Source organism: Salmo salar, chromosome ssa13 (genome assembly GCF_905237065.1).
Source record: "Salmo salar chromosome ssa13, Ssal_v3.1, whole genome shotgun sequence".
NCBI classification, from domain to species: domain Eukaryota; kingdom Metazoa; phylum Chordata; class Actinopteri; order Salmoniformes; family Salmonidae; genus Salmo; species Salmo salar.
The window spans coordinates 39045526-39062841 of NC_059454.1; the positions used below are offsets into that span (position 1 = coordinate 39045526).

Here is a 17316-nt window from a genome sequence, read left to right on the forward strand (position 1 = left end):
GCATCATTGTTGAACTACTGTAGGTTTTCATCTTTAAGCTACATCTTTGGTTTCTTATCGACAAAGGGGCAGCATTTTGAAGTTGCCTTGAGCCTCCATGTGTCCATTCAGCAGTGTTGCAAGAGATTAATGAATAAGAAATGATGAGGGGTACATCTGTAGCTTATGACATGCCCCTCAATCCCCTATGAAGTGTGTGTGTGTGTGTGTGTGTGTGTGTGTGTGTGTGTGTGTGTGTGTGTGTGTGTGTGTGTGTGTGTGTGTGTGTGTGTGTGTGTGTGTGTGTGTGTGTGTGGAAGGGCATGGCAGCTGCCACTGTGGGCACCCCTCCAGACTACTAAAAGACCCATACAAGTGGGACCATTGAGTGCCAACTGCCCCGGTCACAGCCAACCCCTTGTGCCCTCATAACCCATATTCATAACCCATATTCACAGTCATATGCATGTGGGTAGACAGACACATACACTTGAAGGAGGCACACATGTCTAAAGGGAGCGCCCTGGCACTCTTCTCTCTCCACTTCCTGCTAATTCAGTTACTATGCCAGGCCAGGCCAACCACCACAACAGAACAAACAAGCTATGTTTGCTTGGAAGTAAGACACAAGCAAGCCAAGTATAGCTCCCTTCTAAGCACAGAAACTAGGCCTGTTTGTTCTTCTCTAGGGGGTTCACAATATATTTCTCTGTCTTCTAGAACAACAAATCATCAAGGAAAACTGGGCCAATTGTTAAATAGTCACTGTTTCATTCAAGCGTGAAAGTACATTTGAGTTTTTGATGAATTATTGATGTACTTTTGTCTCTCTTAACATCCATTATTTTAGAAATGAGGTAATGGTAGCGATGTGGGTGAGGAAAGGGAGAGACTAGGGGAGAGACTGGGGGAGAGACTAGGGGAGAGACTGGGGGAGAGACTAGGGGAGAGACTAGGGGAGAGACTGGGGGAGAGACTAGGGGAGAGACTGGGGGAGAGACTGGGGGAGAGACTGGGGGAGAGACTGGGGGAGAGACTGGGGGAGAGACTAGGGGAGAGACTAGGGGAGAGACTGGGGGAGAGACTAGGGGAGAGACTAGGGGAGAGACTAGGGGAGAGACTGGGGGAGAGACTGGGGGAGAGACTGGGGAGAGACTGGGGGAGAGACTAGGGGAGAGACTAGGGGAGAGACTGGGGGAGAGACTAGGGGAGAGACTGGGGAGAGACTAGGGGAGAGACTGGGGGATAGACTAGGGGAGAGACTGGGGGAGAGACTGGGGAGAGACTGGGGGAGAGACTGGGGAGAGACTAGGGGAGAGACTAGGGGAGAGACTGGGGGAGAGACTAGGGGAGAGACTAGGGGAGAGACTGGGGAGAGACTAGGGGAGAGACTGGGGGAGAGACTGGGGGGAGAGACTAGGGGAGAGACTAGGGGAGAGACTGGGGGAGAGACTGGGGAGAGACTGGGGAGAGACTAGGGGAGAGACTGGGGAGAGACTAGGGGAGAGACTGGGGGAGAGACTAGGGGAGAGACTAGGGGATAGACTGGGGGAGAGACTGGGGGAGAGACTGGGGAGAGACTGGGGGAGAGACTGGGGGAGAGACTGGGGGAGAGACTGGGGGAGAGACTAGGGGAGAGACTAGGGGAGAGACTAGGGGATAGACTGGGGGAGAGACTAGGGGAGAGACTGGGGGAGAGACTAGGGGAGAGACTGGGGGAGAGACTGGGGGAGAGACTGGGGGATGTGGGGGCTTATTGCCAAGTCTTAATGTAATAAAACAGTTACTGAACACTATTTATTTACACACAATCCCTGGATTATCACCAGGGGGTACAGCAACGTGACCATCCAGAGCTTTGGAGCTGGAAGCTGTAGACAAAGCATGAGGATGTGATGGGCAGGATTCCCATTCCAATCCCCATCACGTTCCCAGTTAGGATCAGCCAGTCAGGATTCTCTGGATACTGTTCCAGGGCAGGGGAATGGTGTTCTGCTACATTTATATTGGATTCTCTACGTTAGTCAAATTCTGAAGTGGCATGCAGGATTCCCATCATGTTTAAGTTAGGATCAGCCAGTAGGCATTCTCTGGATACTGGTCCAGGGGAGTGGGATTGGATTAGACTGGATTCTCTACATTAGTAGAATTCTGAAGTGGGATGCCAAGTTCTGGTTTCTTGGCCATGCTAACTGATGAGAGGACAGAGTGGGTATCTAGCATTCCACCAAGAGCATTCCAGCAACCTTTCCATGCAGAGAGTTAGTGCTAAGGTTAGCCTATAGATGTGGTGAAGAGGTCAATGGACTGCAGACCGTGGGGGATAGAAGAAGGACGCCGGAAAGGCGCACATTCAACAAATCTGATCTAACCAAGTGGATATTTGTCAAATCAGTCATGATTGATGTTTAATAAGAGGCCCACAATGTGGTTACTAAAGTCAGATTTAGATATATTTGGCTATTTTCACTGGATAACATTTAGAAGTTGTCCTTTATCCGGTTTAGAAGAATTGACTGCTAAATGCTAACTCCCGTTTGTATAAACTGGTAGCATAGCTAGCATGGAGAAATCTGTGGCGGTCGTCAAAGTCTTTTTTAACTGTAACGCAGTTGATTGGTGATGATGACATGAACATGTGTTGAGGTTGACACCCATACAGCATTATACTCTGATTTTTGCCTCAACATAGTGTGAAATACACATGTAAACAACAGCCTAAATGTAAGCTAATTTTGCTGGGGGGCAATGAGGAGATTCAGGATCTTTTCCCCACGGCATCATTCCCCCACACGTTTCCATGGAATTTCCATCGTTTTGGTTGAGTTCCATTGACCTCTTTACCACATCTATACAGCATTTCACTACAAAATAGATAAAGCCATCTACTATAAGTACAGTAGGGATCGGATTGCTTGGTGCTGAGTGGATTGGTGCTATCTAATCTTTTGATTGCATCAAATATCCCCCTGTCCCAGCATGCCTATGTAAGTGCCTATGTAAGTGCAGTTGTGATCCCACCCTCATTCTAGAGGTCTACTCTCAGGACATAGAGGATGTGTGTTTCACATTTCCCTGTTCTTCTAGTCCGTAGAAACGATCCACATCCCCCTGTTTCTGTCTTTGGAGATGGATCAGTGAACCAGCAGGCAGTCTCTCTCTCTCTCTTTCCGCAAACAGGGAGCACCTGTGGCATCTTGGCTTAATTAAGGCAATGTATCTCCAGCCGCTCTGCCTCCACACACAGGCTGCTGTCACCACAAAGCAGCTCAGGAATGTCACAGGCTGCACAAACCACAAACCGCCGAGCCGGGCTGGGATGGGCTTGGAAACCCCTCGGCACTTTTCTGTCTCCATAACACACACATGCACGCACGCACGCACACACACACACACACACACACACACACACACACACACACACACACACACACACACACACACACACACACAGAGCAACCTGTAGGGATGTTAACCACAAACCTCTCTATTTAAAACTCTGTAGAATACGTTATCCACCTCAAACCTTCCCCAACTATACACCAACATGTCAGACGTACGCCCCATCAGAGTGTCCAATCTGACAAGCCCACCTTACTTACACAGTGGTGTTTGTTGCCAGGCCCTGTTGATTGCATTTTGCTTGTCCGTGTGTCTGAAATGTCACACAAAATTTCAATTATCACTTGCTGTTTTGTGACTTATTAACTTGGATCAGGCAAAGCAAATCAATCCACCACACACAGCGAGAGGCGAAGAGACCGAGAGAAAGAGAGCGAAAGACATTGCTGTTTAGTGTTTTCCCTCTGCTTTGCCAAGCTCTGCTGATTTACAGTGACAAAGGGTGGTCGGCGTCCGCCTCCTAACACGGCGCTTCATTTGAGAGCGAACCCACAAACCTTAAGAAAGGCCAGAAGCATCAAAGGCAGTATATTTACTGGACACAGTGAGGTGTAACCTTCGGATTAGCATATTTATGGCTGGTTGAATGAGGCAGACTCTTGTTGTTAATCAAGAGGGGCGCTGGGTCCTGTTATGGTGGGAGAAACACTACGCTTCCAAAAGGAAGGACTGTTCTGTTGCTCTCTCTCTCTCTCTCTCTCTCTCTCTCTCTCTCTCTCTCTCTCTCTCTCTCTCTCTCTCTCTCTCTCTCTCTCTCTCTCTCTCTCTCTCTCTCTCTCATGAATTGCCTTATTTGGACCCAGTGAAGTTTATAGAGCAATACAACTAACCGTGAAAATACACAGCTTATACCTTGTTAATTACACCTGTACACACTTTGTAGCGTTGTGGTTACAACTTCTGGTCTTAATTGAACAAAATGACATGTTTTTAAGTGAGCCGGTTTGTCTCATGGTGGTGTCAGGTTTGCCGTGCCGACGTATGCAGTCTTAGAAGTCTTAACAAGGTCATCTTGTGGCGTCATTGTAATTGTATGTTGATACCCAGTCATGTTCTTTTCCACGTAATAAAATCAGTCAACGCTCTGTTCAATGAATGCACCATAGCTATAGTACTGTATGTGGTTTCTCTTGAGTTGTGATGATGATGTAGTATACACTAATAAAAGAGAGAGTTATTTAAATATGCACCCGATCATGGCCACATTGCCTCGTGATTTTAACATGAGTGATAGACTGTGTCATGAAAAACGCCCAAAGCTATCCTACCATGGTTCAGCATGACGGCAACAGGTTTTGGAACCCTGGGGGGTTGAAACATATCCAAAAAGAGAGCCTTTGCTTTGGTCGAACCACTTTACATGGTCTCCCAAAAATCCTCCAAAATCTGCCTTCTAATCCGAACACAGGAAGGGTCCCAGCTACCAATCACTCTGTCCCTCAGTCAGAGAGAGGATGGGCCACCATCCACCCTACTTCTGACCTAACCCTGCTAATTACTAAACACCGACATCAAATTCAATTGTTTTATGGACAAAACCAGAGAAAAACAAATTGTTTGATTGCATGTCTTTTCACCATGTACTGTTCTGTAGCTCTGGTATAGATTCTGTATCTGCAGTGCCGTCAAATTTATACCAAAAGCCTCCTCCCCGCTCTTCCTCACTCCCTCTCTTGCTCCCTTCCTCCCTCCCTCTCTGCCCCAGTGACCTATTTTACTGCAGCCGCAGCGTGGCAGAAGCAATCAATGTGAATGTCCTCAGAAGAAGAGAGGAAAGGGGGGGATTTTGAATGAAGGAGATGAGTTGTGGTGTAGTGTGTGTGTGTGTGTGTGCTCATGTCTCAGTGTGTTTGTGTGCACATGAATGTTATTCATCTCACAGTATTTGTATGCATGGGACAGGGTGATCTCAATTTTGTGTTATTGTATTTCCGATTTTGCTTTGAATCAAATGAGAATTCAAGTGTTATAAAGGCAGTCCTTTATCGCCCCCTGTTGGTTGAGATCGTATTTTACTAAAGGACCATCAACAGCCCTGCAAAATCAGAAACCTCTCAGTATCTACGATTGTGGGCACAAAATAAGTTACACACCAGCTCAGAACATCTCACTCCACACTCCTGATCAACACATGTTAATGGAAACTCATTTTGTGTTTCAGATTCTGTTCGATCAAGCCCAGAGATCTGTGAAGCAGCAGTTACACACCTTTGTGAAAGAGTAAGTTTCAGACAACTTCCTTCCATTGTCACATACTGTCTCCCCGGTATAGCTAGGTAGCTTGAGACGATCCCCCCCACACCGCCTCTCGTTGTGTGGACTGGGACCTACCTGAGGGGAATGAAACTTTACTGATTTTTGATGTTAGTGCTCATCAGAGAACGGGAAGCAGACAACTATCCTGAGGCTCAGGGCCTTTTACCTGGGAAAGGTCAGGGGTCATGACCCTGCCCTTGTTCTTGTCTTAACTACAACCTCCTGGGAAAACCCCTAGTCTGACAGCAGTCTGAAACCACAGTTCAGGGATTTATTACCCACTACCAATAGGAAGGTGAACTGGGGTGATCTGGGTGGGAGAATAAGGAACATTTATCAATCAAACTGAATTCTTCTTAATGAATCCTCCAACCACAAACAGTATTGTCATTTTCAACCATGTATTCAACATACCAGTCCTTAGTGAATCTGTCAATTATAATATTATACAGTATTGTCATTTTCAACCATGTAGAAGGCATCAGCATGCTTCAGTTCGGCTGGCGGTTAGCCAACGAGTGTGTTCGCATACTCCCTTAAAATACATTTGCTTGAAAAACTAGAAAAAAGCGGTAATAGTACTTTTTGTCACTTTTGAGATACCGTAGCCAGTATCCACTTCCTCAAAATAGTCAAAATTCATCTAAGCTAACTCAAGAAATCTGCCATTAATTTTGAAGTTTGTGCCAAGAAGGTCTTAGTCTTAATTTTACATCTAAGATATTTGGTGCAGTATACGGAAAAAAAGTATTTGATCCCCTGCTGATTTTGTACGTTTGCCCACTGACAAAGAAATGATCAGTCTATAATTTTAATGGTAGGTTTATTTGAACAGTGAGAGACAGAATAACAACAACAAAAATCCATAAAAACGCATGTCAAAAATGTTATAAATTGATTTGCATTTTAATGAGGGAAATAAGTATTTGACCCCTCTGCAAAACATGACTTAGTACTTGGTGGCAAAACCCTTGTTGGCAATCACAGAGGTCAGACGTTTCTTGTAGTTGGCCACCAGGTTTGCACACATCTCTTGGAGGGATTTTGTCCCACTCCTCTTTGCAGATCTTCTCCAAGTCATTAAGGTTTCGAGGCTGATGTTTGGCAACTCGAACCTTCAGCTCCCTCCACAGAATTTCTATGGGATTAAGGTCTGGAGACTGGCTAGGCCACTCCAGGATCTTAATGTGCTTCTTCTTGACCCACTCCTTTGTTGCCTTGGCCGTGTGTTTTGGGTCATTGTCATGCTGGAATACCCATCCACGACCCATTTTCAATGCCCTGGCTGAGGGAAGGAGGTTCTCACCCAAGATTTGACGGTACATGGCCCCGTCCATCGTCCCTTTGATGCGGTGAAGTTGTCCTGCCCCCTTAGCAGAAAAACACCCCCAAAGCATAATGTTTCCACCTCCATGTTTGACGGTGGGGATGGTGTTCTTGGGGTCATAGGCAGCATTCCTCCTCCTCCAAACACGGCGAGTTGAGTTGATGCCAAAGAGTTCAATTTTGGTCTCATCTGACCACAACACTTTCACCCAGTTGTCCTCTGAATCATTCAGATGTTCATTGGCAAACTTCAGACGGGAATGTATATGTGCTTTCTTGAGCAGGGGGACCTTGCGGGCGCTGCAGGATTTCAGTCCTTCACGGCGTAGTGCGTTACCAATAGTTTTCTTGGTGACTATGGTCCCAGCTGCCTTGAGATCATTGACAAGATCCTCCCGTGTAGTTCTGGGCTGATTCCTCACCATTCTCATGATCAATGCAACTCCACGAGGTGAGATCTTGCATGGAGCCCCAGGCCGAAGGAGATTGACAGTTTTTTTGTGTTTCTTCCATTTGCGAATAATCACACCAACTGTTGTCACCTTCTCACCAAGCTGCTTGGTGATGGTCTTGAAGCCCATTCCAGCCTTGTGTAGGTCTACAATCTTGTCCCTGACATCCTTGGAGAGCTCTTTGGTCTTGGCCATGGTGGAGAGTTTGGAATCTGATTGATTGATTGCTTCTGTGGACAGGTGTCTTTTATACAGGTAACAAGCTGATATTAGGAGTACTCCCTTTAAGAGTGTGCTGCTCGTTACCTGTATAAAAGACACCTGGGAGCCAGAAATCTTTCTGATTGAAAGGGGGTCAAATACTTATTTCCCTCATTAAAATGCAAATCAATTTATAACATTTTTGACATGCGTTTGTCTGGATTATTTTGTTGTTATTCTGTCTCTCACTGTTCAAATAAACCTACCATTAAAATTATAGACTGATCATTTCTTTGTCAGTGGGCAAACATACAAAATCAGCAGGGGATGAAATCCTTTTTTCCCTCACTGTATCTCAAAGACAAAATGTGCATGAAAACGAGACGTGTCTCATTGAATGACAACAAAAACTATTGAAGAATCCCTACAGTTGACCAATCATGGACGAAGGGGCGTAGACTCGAGAAACATTTTGTGTGCCCGAAAATCCTTCCCGAAGTCCAAAACGAACAAAAGCATCCCAAAAATGTTGTAACAATATATGCGCAAACTCTTCTGAACTGTTTCGACTGGAAAGCAAGCAGACACCTTTACTCCTGTTATCTGCTCAGGTACAACTATAGAAATCACATGAAGTATCTGTTGTTTCTAGGACCCAATCTCAGTGTCCCCAATTTCTCATTCTCAGGGATGTCCGTAAATTCAAGGAGACCAAGAAGCACTTTGACCGTGTGCGTGAGGACTTGGAGATAGCCCAGGTGAAGAACGCCCAGGCCCCCAGGAACAAACCTCACGAGGTGGAGGAGGCCACTGGAACACTCAGCATCACCAGGAAGTGCTTCCGACACCTGGCCCTCGACTACGTACTTCAGGTCAGCAATAGAGAACCGTAACCAGGGATATATGACAACAGGAATTTAGACAGATTAGATGCCTTTGAATTCTGTAGGTCTAGAATAGAATAAAATACCAATTGGATTAGTGAATTCAATGGCAGGCCCTTAAAGATGCTGGTACAGTAGCTATGGCATTGTACTCAGTTAGGAAATTGTAGTCGCATATTGTGGTTCAGCATGGTTTTAGCTCTGCATGCACACATGTTGTCTCCTCTCCACTCAGTCTCCAGACAGCTACTACATCTATCTTTAGAAAAAGAGAACTGATGTGGTGTGATCTCTGTGGCTCCCTCTGTCTGTAGTATGTCTCCCGGCACTAACGTCCTCTCTGCTCTAATTTTGCAGTGTGTGTGTGTGTGTGTGTGTGACCCTGTTTGGTTTTAATTGGCTGAAGGCAGAGAAGGTCACGGTTGTGTCTGGAGATGTACTCTAGTGACCTCTCAAATGTAGCGCAAGATCTAATTTAGGTTTGCATCATTCATTAAGATAGCCAATGAGCTGAATGAATGTTTTTTCTTCTTAAATGTCAACAATGTGTCCATAATTGGTTCATGTAAAGGTCATTACAGTATCATGTTGATGTTATGTTATTTTGTTCATAACATACATGAAAGCTGCGAGACATGCAGCACAGCTCTCTAGTGTCGTAAACGGTTGGTCACTGTTCTGACATCAGTGAAATGTAACTATTGTCCACAAGAGGGAGATGTTTCAATGCACAGCACAGTAGTATCAGATCAGGCTGATTCTGGTGGTGTTGTAACATACCATATTACTACTCACTGTTACCCACTTCTCTCCCATCCTGCAGATTAACGTCCTTCAAGCCAAGAAGAAGTTTGAGATCCTAGATGCTGTAAGTGCCCTTAGCGATCAGTCCCAACAACATGGAGTACAGCTCAGTGTTTTGCTGTTGTTAAAAACATACCAATAATAGATTGCTTGTATTCCTCTGTCTGTCTCTGTTTCCCCTGCAGATGCTGTCCTTCATGCATGCCCAGTACTCCCTCTTTCAGCAGGGCTACAACCTGCTGGATGAGATTGACCCCTACATGAAGAAGCTGGCTGCTGAGGTGAGCATCACTATCACCCTCACCGGCCTCATCCAGAGCCACGGCCAGCCTACCGCTTTGCTGCTCCGTCAGGCCCTAAACCCTGGTTCCTGATTGGTATTGGATTGGTTCCGATTGAAAATATCGACCCAGGCAGAGTTGCGTCACCGATGCTCTGTCCGCTGTTGCGCTGTCTGTTAACATAACAGTGCATTAGCCTTCTGATTTGACTGTGTGAAACCAGGGACATTCTCTGTTGAAAATCCCTGAATGTGCTGGGTGGTAGATGTAGCAGATATACTGTTAGCCAAAGACTTCAGCAGCATGGTATCCTCTCACATGTCCAGTATGCAGAAGAGTGAGACAGACTTGATCAGGCGCTTCATGACAAAACATTGACCTCTCGCACATCCCCGTGTTTGGACGCTGCTAGTTCAAAGTGTTGCAGTCCGTTTCTGAGCTCCACTCTGTCTGACGGCTATTCTTTCACGTTGGAATTACCTATGCTTAAAATGAGGCGCTTCCATGGACATTCCTTGGCTTAACCTCTTCTCCACCCACAAATCTCAGCTATGTGATCAACGTCATGTGTGTTTTGTAAATCTTGTTTCCAGTTGGATCAGTTGGTGATTGACTCGGCAATGGAGAAGAGGGATATGGAACACAAGCACGCCACCATACAGCAGAGGGTAAAGCAAGCAGCTATTTCACTCTTTCTGTTTCTCCTCTGGAAGTTGCCCGGGTCTGGGGAATCTTGAGTTTGCTAGCCTGGTTGCATATTGTATGTGCCATAGCCATGACTTCTCTTTCGTTGCCATGCACCGCGCATCTATGGCTTGATAACACAGGAAGTTGGTGGCACTTTAAATTGGGGAGAACGGGCTCGTGTAAATGAATAAAGAATGTATATGCTGAATTCTATTCTACTGTATCTTAGTCTATGCTGCTCTGACGTTGCTCGTCCATATATTTATATGTTCTTAATTCCATTCCTTTACTTAGATTTATGTGTATTGTGTGTATTGTTGTGAAATTGTTAGATATTACTTGTTAGATATTACTGCACTGTCGGAGCTAGAAACACAAGCAATTTGCTACACCCGCAATAACATCTGCTAAACACGTGTATGTGACCAATACGATTTGATCAAATACATCAAACACATGGTTTGCAGGTGTTTGATGCCCTTCTGTTATGCGCCGTGCTCCACTCAGTGCTTGATAATGATGGAAGAGTTGCTGGGGACCAGGGTTAGGATAGTCTTCTGTGAGTTGGCCATGTCTGTGTTGGGACTAGGCTGGGAGTTTGGCTGTGGTTTAGGAAACACATGAGAGCTCCCTCCAATCCTGAGTTCACCACCTGGCTACTGTTATGACTGGGGGATTAGGGAGGAGACTGGTCAGCGTTTGATTAGTCTGCCTCAGAAAGGCCAGTCGTTGGTTTAACCGTTAAATCAAGTGGAATTAAGTGTTTTTAAGAGGCTAATCCCAGTGTTGTCCACTGTAAATAAGAATGTTCAGCAATTTTGGTGTATGCTAGGCTAGCTAATCATTGAGATTTGTGGCTCGAACTGTGTTTTTTTTTTGTGCTGACATTTGAAATGTGGGTTCTCTCCATTCCGTACACGTTTACACAGGCGGCCCAATTCGGATATTTTTTTTCCCACGAATTGGTCTTCTGACCAATCCGTTCAGCTCCGAAAAAGATCAGATGTGAAAAGATTTGATGTGATTGGTCAAAACACCCATTAGTGGAGAAAAATATCCGAAATGGGGCTGCCTGTGTAAACGCAGCCTAGGAGTACAGAACGGAGAGAACCCACTTTTTTTTTTAAACACACAGTTAGGGCGTAGACGTAGACGTAGCCATAGTGCCTCTGATGTTGTTTTAGTGCTTTAATGGATAATTTAAGTCTCAGATGCAGGTCCACTGTGCCATGCTATATTTACTGACCCAAATGTATCCGTCTGCGGGCTGTCAGTTTGCTGTGAAACTGGCAGAAAACAGACAGATACATTTGGGGCGAGTTGAAATTAGAAGGGAAAAAAATTGTGCTATCCTCCCAACTTCTACGACAATTACCGTGAGTTGGCAAGGCAACCACAAACAGATCTGGGACCAGTCTAGTCCTGTTCTGGTTGTGAATGAATAATCCCTGGCTTGTTGAGTGGGACTTCCTGAGGTCCTCACGATCTCCATATGAATGAGACACTGCAGTCTCCAGTCTCAGGGTACTGAGCCCCAGGAACAATACATACTTACCTCAGGAAGGATCAGTGGCCATCTGTCCATCCGCCTGCAGACAGCCAGGGAGACAGCCATGCAGACAGTCATGCAGGCAGCTAGACAGGCAACCCTGGACACCCTATTTATCACCAGGCCACTGCCTGTAGTCTGGACACAGACAGAGAAATAGGAGGTGGCAGATTGGATAAGGGCCTAGCAGTTTTTTATCTGTTTATGCCTGAAAACCAGTTTTTTTTCTTGATGCAAGCATCAAACTAACACACTCCATTGGAAAGTGGTAGTTTGTGAGCATGTTTGCCAGTGAGAATAATGTCAGCATCTGGTCACAAATAAAATGTAGGCTGTGTTTTTATAGGGCTGGTCATTTTAAAGAGGAGCTCAAATATCAGGGACACTGTCTTCTAGAGTCAGATTATGAGATGCTGGAAGGCCAATAAATAGAATTATAATCTGAGGTACAATGAAGCAGTTGAGATCATTGTATTATCACCCCCCAATTGGTCTGCTATGTCCTCTTGCATGTTATAATGCTGCCCTCTCTCTCTCTCTCTCTCTCTCGCTCTCTCTCTAACCATGCTGCGATCTGCTCTACCAGACTCTGATGCAGGTGAGTACATTTTATACTTCACATGCTTGTTGTCTGCTTCTTGTGAGAGACTGATGCAGACGTACAGCACAGCTCAGAAGTGCCTCTGGAGAACATTAGCCAACCCCTTTGAAGTTATCTTAAGCACTAGTGTGTGGGGCTGCAGAGGCATACAACAGTACTCTGTGAATCATTTATATGACACAATCAGATCCTCAGCTCTGACTGCTATAGGCATAGCATAGGACAGTAAAGCATATACAGTCAGTCGTTTGTTCTGAAGTGGATGGCTCTGTTCTCATTTCTTCTCTTCTGTTCAGTCGTGTTCTGCTGAATGATTGTCTGGATGTTTTGTAGATTCCCTGAGGCAAAGAAAGGTTGAATCTTATTGATGGACTTTTTGACGGATATTTGTTCTTAATTTCATACTATTGGGAAATGTGTTTGTTATCACACCACTTCAAGCATCACCTTCTAGCTCATCTACGGCATTTGACAAATCAGTAGTGGCCTTATTACAACGGGCACCATTTTGTGTTCCCTTCCCCACCCCTCCCTAAAGTCATACTCCGCTCTGAGCTGGTTAAATATCACAGGGATTTGATGGTTCTTCTCATCACATCTGGACATGAGCAATAACCCTTGTGTAAAGGTACATGGGGCAATGGGGCACCCCTGACATTACCAGCAGAGAGATGAGTATAAAGTGCTGCCACCAAGTGTGACCAGAGGTCTCTGGTAAACAGAGCAGAGAAAGCCTGTAAATGTCAACCCCCTGAGAGGTCTTATTCATTTCTAACTGTGGGTTTAATAGAGGAATTCTGTCCTCGGCCAAGTTTGATCTCTCCAGCTCAACACTAATACAGTACCACCACAACATTCTAGGCTACTGTTCCTCTAGCACACAGCTTGATAATGAACTAGGCTGATAAAAAAAATACATTTTGATCATAAAAAAAAACGTTTCAGTACTTTAATATTCAGATTTCAGGAGTCCTGAGGTTTCGATACAATATCTTTTATATTTTAGGCTATTACAAGCATTAGCAGTATATTGCAGGATTGTGATTTCAAAGACTTAATCGGCTAATTTGTCTGTGAAGGTCGTGGTTCGGGGAATGAGAATGTGGGAGTTATTTTTCACCAGTGTTGTACAGTGTCCACAAACTCAAGATGGGCTCGGTTCCATGGTAACTGTTTCTCGTGGCAACAGCGAAGAGAGCGCTAAATAAACCAGGTGGGGCTCCGGATTAGGTCAGACAGGCTGTTGTGTTGTGGGTGGGACTGAGGCTAGGGCTGGTAAGGCAAGGTGCCAGGTTAGTCAGTGGTAGATGACACCTCGGGTATTAGGGGACAAGAGGATCCTTGCTGGCTGCAGACAATAGTGGTGTAGTATGTGACTGCAGACAGACTGGCTTATCAGTGCCACCAACTGTCCTGTCCTGGCCAGGGCCCATGTGGCAAAGAGTGAGGGGGCATACGTGTCTCAGAGGGGTTGGGTTAAATGCGGAAGACACATTTCAGTTGAATGCATTCAGTTGTACAACTGACTAGGTATCCCCCTTTCCCTTTACCAGGTGGGTGAGATATCAGGACGTTCCTCCCTAGTCTGTTTAGTTTAGTGTAGTTGACTTTAGTGTGTTCTTGCCTCATTTGACATGAGCTTCGGCTGATCCTGATCAAAATCTCCATCTTGTAGTATCTATGTATATTTTTTATCAGCTGCATGATGTAGGCCACACACACTGCTGTGATTGCTGTTGAGACTGGACCGTCGAATGGCATATATACTGCTGAGGTGAATGAGTACATAGACATGAATAAATAACCGTTGTAAAAAGTGGCAACTTATTTCTGTGTAAACCGTCTCAAATGGCTTAGGGCAAGAACACACTCAGGAGGCTAAAGGGCAAATTTTATTACCCATTCAGCCGCAAACTGCCACCCCTTGATAGTCCTGAAATTCTCTCCCCTTAAGTCGTATTTGGAACAATATCAGAGAGGGGTTTTCCAAGGGAACTTAGCACATACTTAACCAAGGGATCCTAAGATGCTCGTGATGAGAATGAGATCTTAATATCTTAAACACTCGCATTTCAGTCAAGCAGAGTCTCTCTCTATCCAATATCCAAGGGAGGGGGTAATGGCAGAGTACATCAATAGTGGGCCTTGTTGTCGGTCCAGAGGAAAGCCTGTGGAGAGTCGGACACCCACATTGCTTTGCTCTGACCGATGGAGACCCAGGCCTTTGATATTGGAGAGTGTTGAGGGGTTCCTTCTCAAAGTTACATAAATATGTCCTTAGTTTGTCCTATAACTTCTTACAGCTCTGTACTCAGTAGTCTATGACCTCTGACCTCTGCGGAACATGGCTGCTGGAATGAACGGTTTTCACCAGCATGGATTGCAACATCATCCAACATCCATTCTAGTCTCCTTTCAATAATTGACTTATCAAATAAAGCACAAATGGGATTGCACCAGTAAATAGATTCATTTTGAGTTATCTACGCCTACTAATTGGTGTAATATGTCTGACCAGAGCCATGATACACAACTCTATGTCTGACTATCTCACAGGCTGCTGTTGCCCCTTCGATGTCCTATCACATTCCACAGCTCCCAATCCCCCTCATCTGGCACAGCTCCGCTGCTGCTAGCATCCAGACAAGGATCAGCTCATTTAACCTAAGTTTAGGGTGCTAAGTTAGGGGACACAACAAAGCTCTAACAGTAAATAAATAAATCAAATTAAGTTAAAGTAGCCTTTATTGTGAACCATTTGCTGTCTCTTGGTTTTTTAACACGGTGGCCCACCTGACTACATTGCTAACAAGATGCTCGTTTCTATTCTTGTTGAATTATTTACCGCCAGTCATTTCCCCTCTGCATGATGCCAGATCATGAATAATGAATGGCCTTTATTGTTCGGTTAGCCTCCATACAGGAAATATTTGCTTCCCTTTTTCATAACATGTGTTGGGTTACTCTAATGGCATTATGTTTATGGTAAGGATAAACATTCTTGAAGGCTACTGGACTAATTGATAAGTGCATATTTGTGTAGACTACACTATATGGTAAATGTGCTGCTACTGGCATGTTTTCTGTAGTGGCTTGCATTTAGTTAGTTTACTTTTTGTTCGGGTCGATGGCAAAGTCTCATAGCTTCTCAGTGGTGATTGCTTGATTAACTGGGCTGGTTGCCAGATGGAATCATAGGGACTTGGGCCGGGCTCCATTTATTGCGCGCTGCAGAACACGCACGGGGTCCGAGTGTTGAGGAGTCGTAAAAGTGTCCAAACAGCGCAGCGTGGATTCTGGTGTCACTTTAACAAACTGCACGTCTTTGGGTCTAGAGCGACTGAAGGCAACTCTGATTTTGAAGTTCGACGTTCCGCGAATAAACTGGCAGCTGTATGATAATAAGATCTAATCCAAAGACCCACACAGTGACGGCAGCAGGCAGGTGCTATTGTGGAGCGCGCACATGTCTGTATAGGGTAATTATTCACGATGCGGTACTAACAGTCGCAGATTTGTTCAGTGTTCAGCGATCAGAGGACTTAACGGACGTTTCGTTTGCAACTCGACAGAGATGCCTATTCACTGAGCATTTGATTAGAGTTCCTATATTTTCTTTTATATTTTTGTTTGCCTATTTACATGTCCAATGCTGGATAATTTGAAACGTTTGAAAATGAAGATATTTGGAAGGTTGGACCACACTCTGGTGGGTTGAGCTTTTATTTTGTAGTCTGTTAATCATTTATTTCACTTCTACTCTGTATTGTTTTGATTGCATTTGCATTATGTTGCTTTATGGAGAGTTTACCTTTTGTGAAGAGAGGAGACCCATCATTTGAATATGGATATTTTTGTGTGTCATAAAAAAATGATTGTTTTTCATTTGTGTCATGACTTGATGGAGTATTGAACAGCATATTAGAAATAGGCTAATTTATGGTAAACAGCAACACATTGTAAGATCAGACTGTAACAACAAATTGTACAATGCATATTTGTGCATGTCAAAATGAGCGATTTTAAGAAGTAGTTGTATTATACAAACACGGAGTGACTAGTAGTTAATGGTGTGCTGCCCTGCTCAGTGCTGCTAATACCCTGTTATGAAACTCAACTGATCACAGTGTCTGATGGGATCTGACTGTGTGCACCGTCGCTGGCGTTCGTTTATCTAGGTCAGCTATGGAGCTATTCTGAATCATCCTAAAAGAGAGAAATGACAGAATGGACAGAGTCGTCAAAACCTTCACCGTGTAATGCTTTTCATTAGAGAACTCATTATTCAGATGGTACTTGACCACGATGGGAAGATTGTGTTCAATATGTTGTTTGTGTATTTGTCATGAAAAAGAACCCAAACTGAAGCTAGATCAACGTTCTGTACCTATTCACCTGTCCGTGGGTGGGTGTCACAGGCAAAGTTTCAGGACATCAAATGATTCTAATCTAATACTTAGATTCTTTCTTAACATTCGTCTCACAAAGGACCACCATATTCCTTCTCTGAGACCTCTTTCATCAAGACTCTATTCACTAATGAGACAATTGTGTTGGCAGAGGAAGCTTTACCACTGTGGTATAATGTGGTTAATGGGCCCAACAAAACACAGGCACTAAAATGTATGTTTATTTCTGTTGAAGGCATGGTCGCTGTTTTGTACATGTTGGTCTGTGTTGTGAGACATGCCTTTATCTCAAGAATGATGCACGTCATAGCTACTACTATCTAAATTAAACCCAAGTTACTGTCTGACTTGGCACAATGATTCATGATTCAGCTGAGACTTGAACCGACGGACTGCACTAGGACACTGAACCTCAAGTAGCTGCCTTTCACTGTGTAGTTGGTGTAAATGAAGAATCTGTGAAAAGGGTAGGGGGGGTAGTAATT

The 17316-nt window shown here is 44.7% G+C and overlaps 1 protein-coding gene across 2 annotated transcripts in view; it reads left to right on the plus strand.

The window, feature by feature from the left end:
- acap3a (ArfGAP with coiled-coil, ankyrin repeat and PH domains 3a) overlaps nucleotides 1–17316 on the plus strand; it is an 81184-nt gene that overhangs the window by 52437 nt on the left and 11431 nt on the right. The window contains exons 5-10 of one of the 2 annotated variants that reach the window (XM_014135588.2): nucleotides 5543–5601; nucleotides 8305–8488; nucleotides 9324–9368; nucleotides 9490–9585; nucleotides 10179–10253; nucleotides 12408–12419. In XM_014135588.2, coding sequence (XP_013991063.1) covers nucleotides 5543–5601; nucleotides 8305–8488; nucleotides 9324–9368; nucleotides 9490–9585; nucleotides 10179–10253; nucleotides 12408–12419 — 471 coding nt within the window. Of the gene's footprint in view, nucleotides 1–5542; nucleotides 5602–8304; nucleotides 8489–9323; nucleotides 9369–9489; nucleotides 9586–10178; nucleotides 10254–12407; nucleotides 12420–15386; nucleotides 16132–17316 lie in introns of those variants that run through there. The other variant, NM_001173659.1, reaches the window with a different exon arrangement.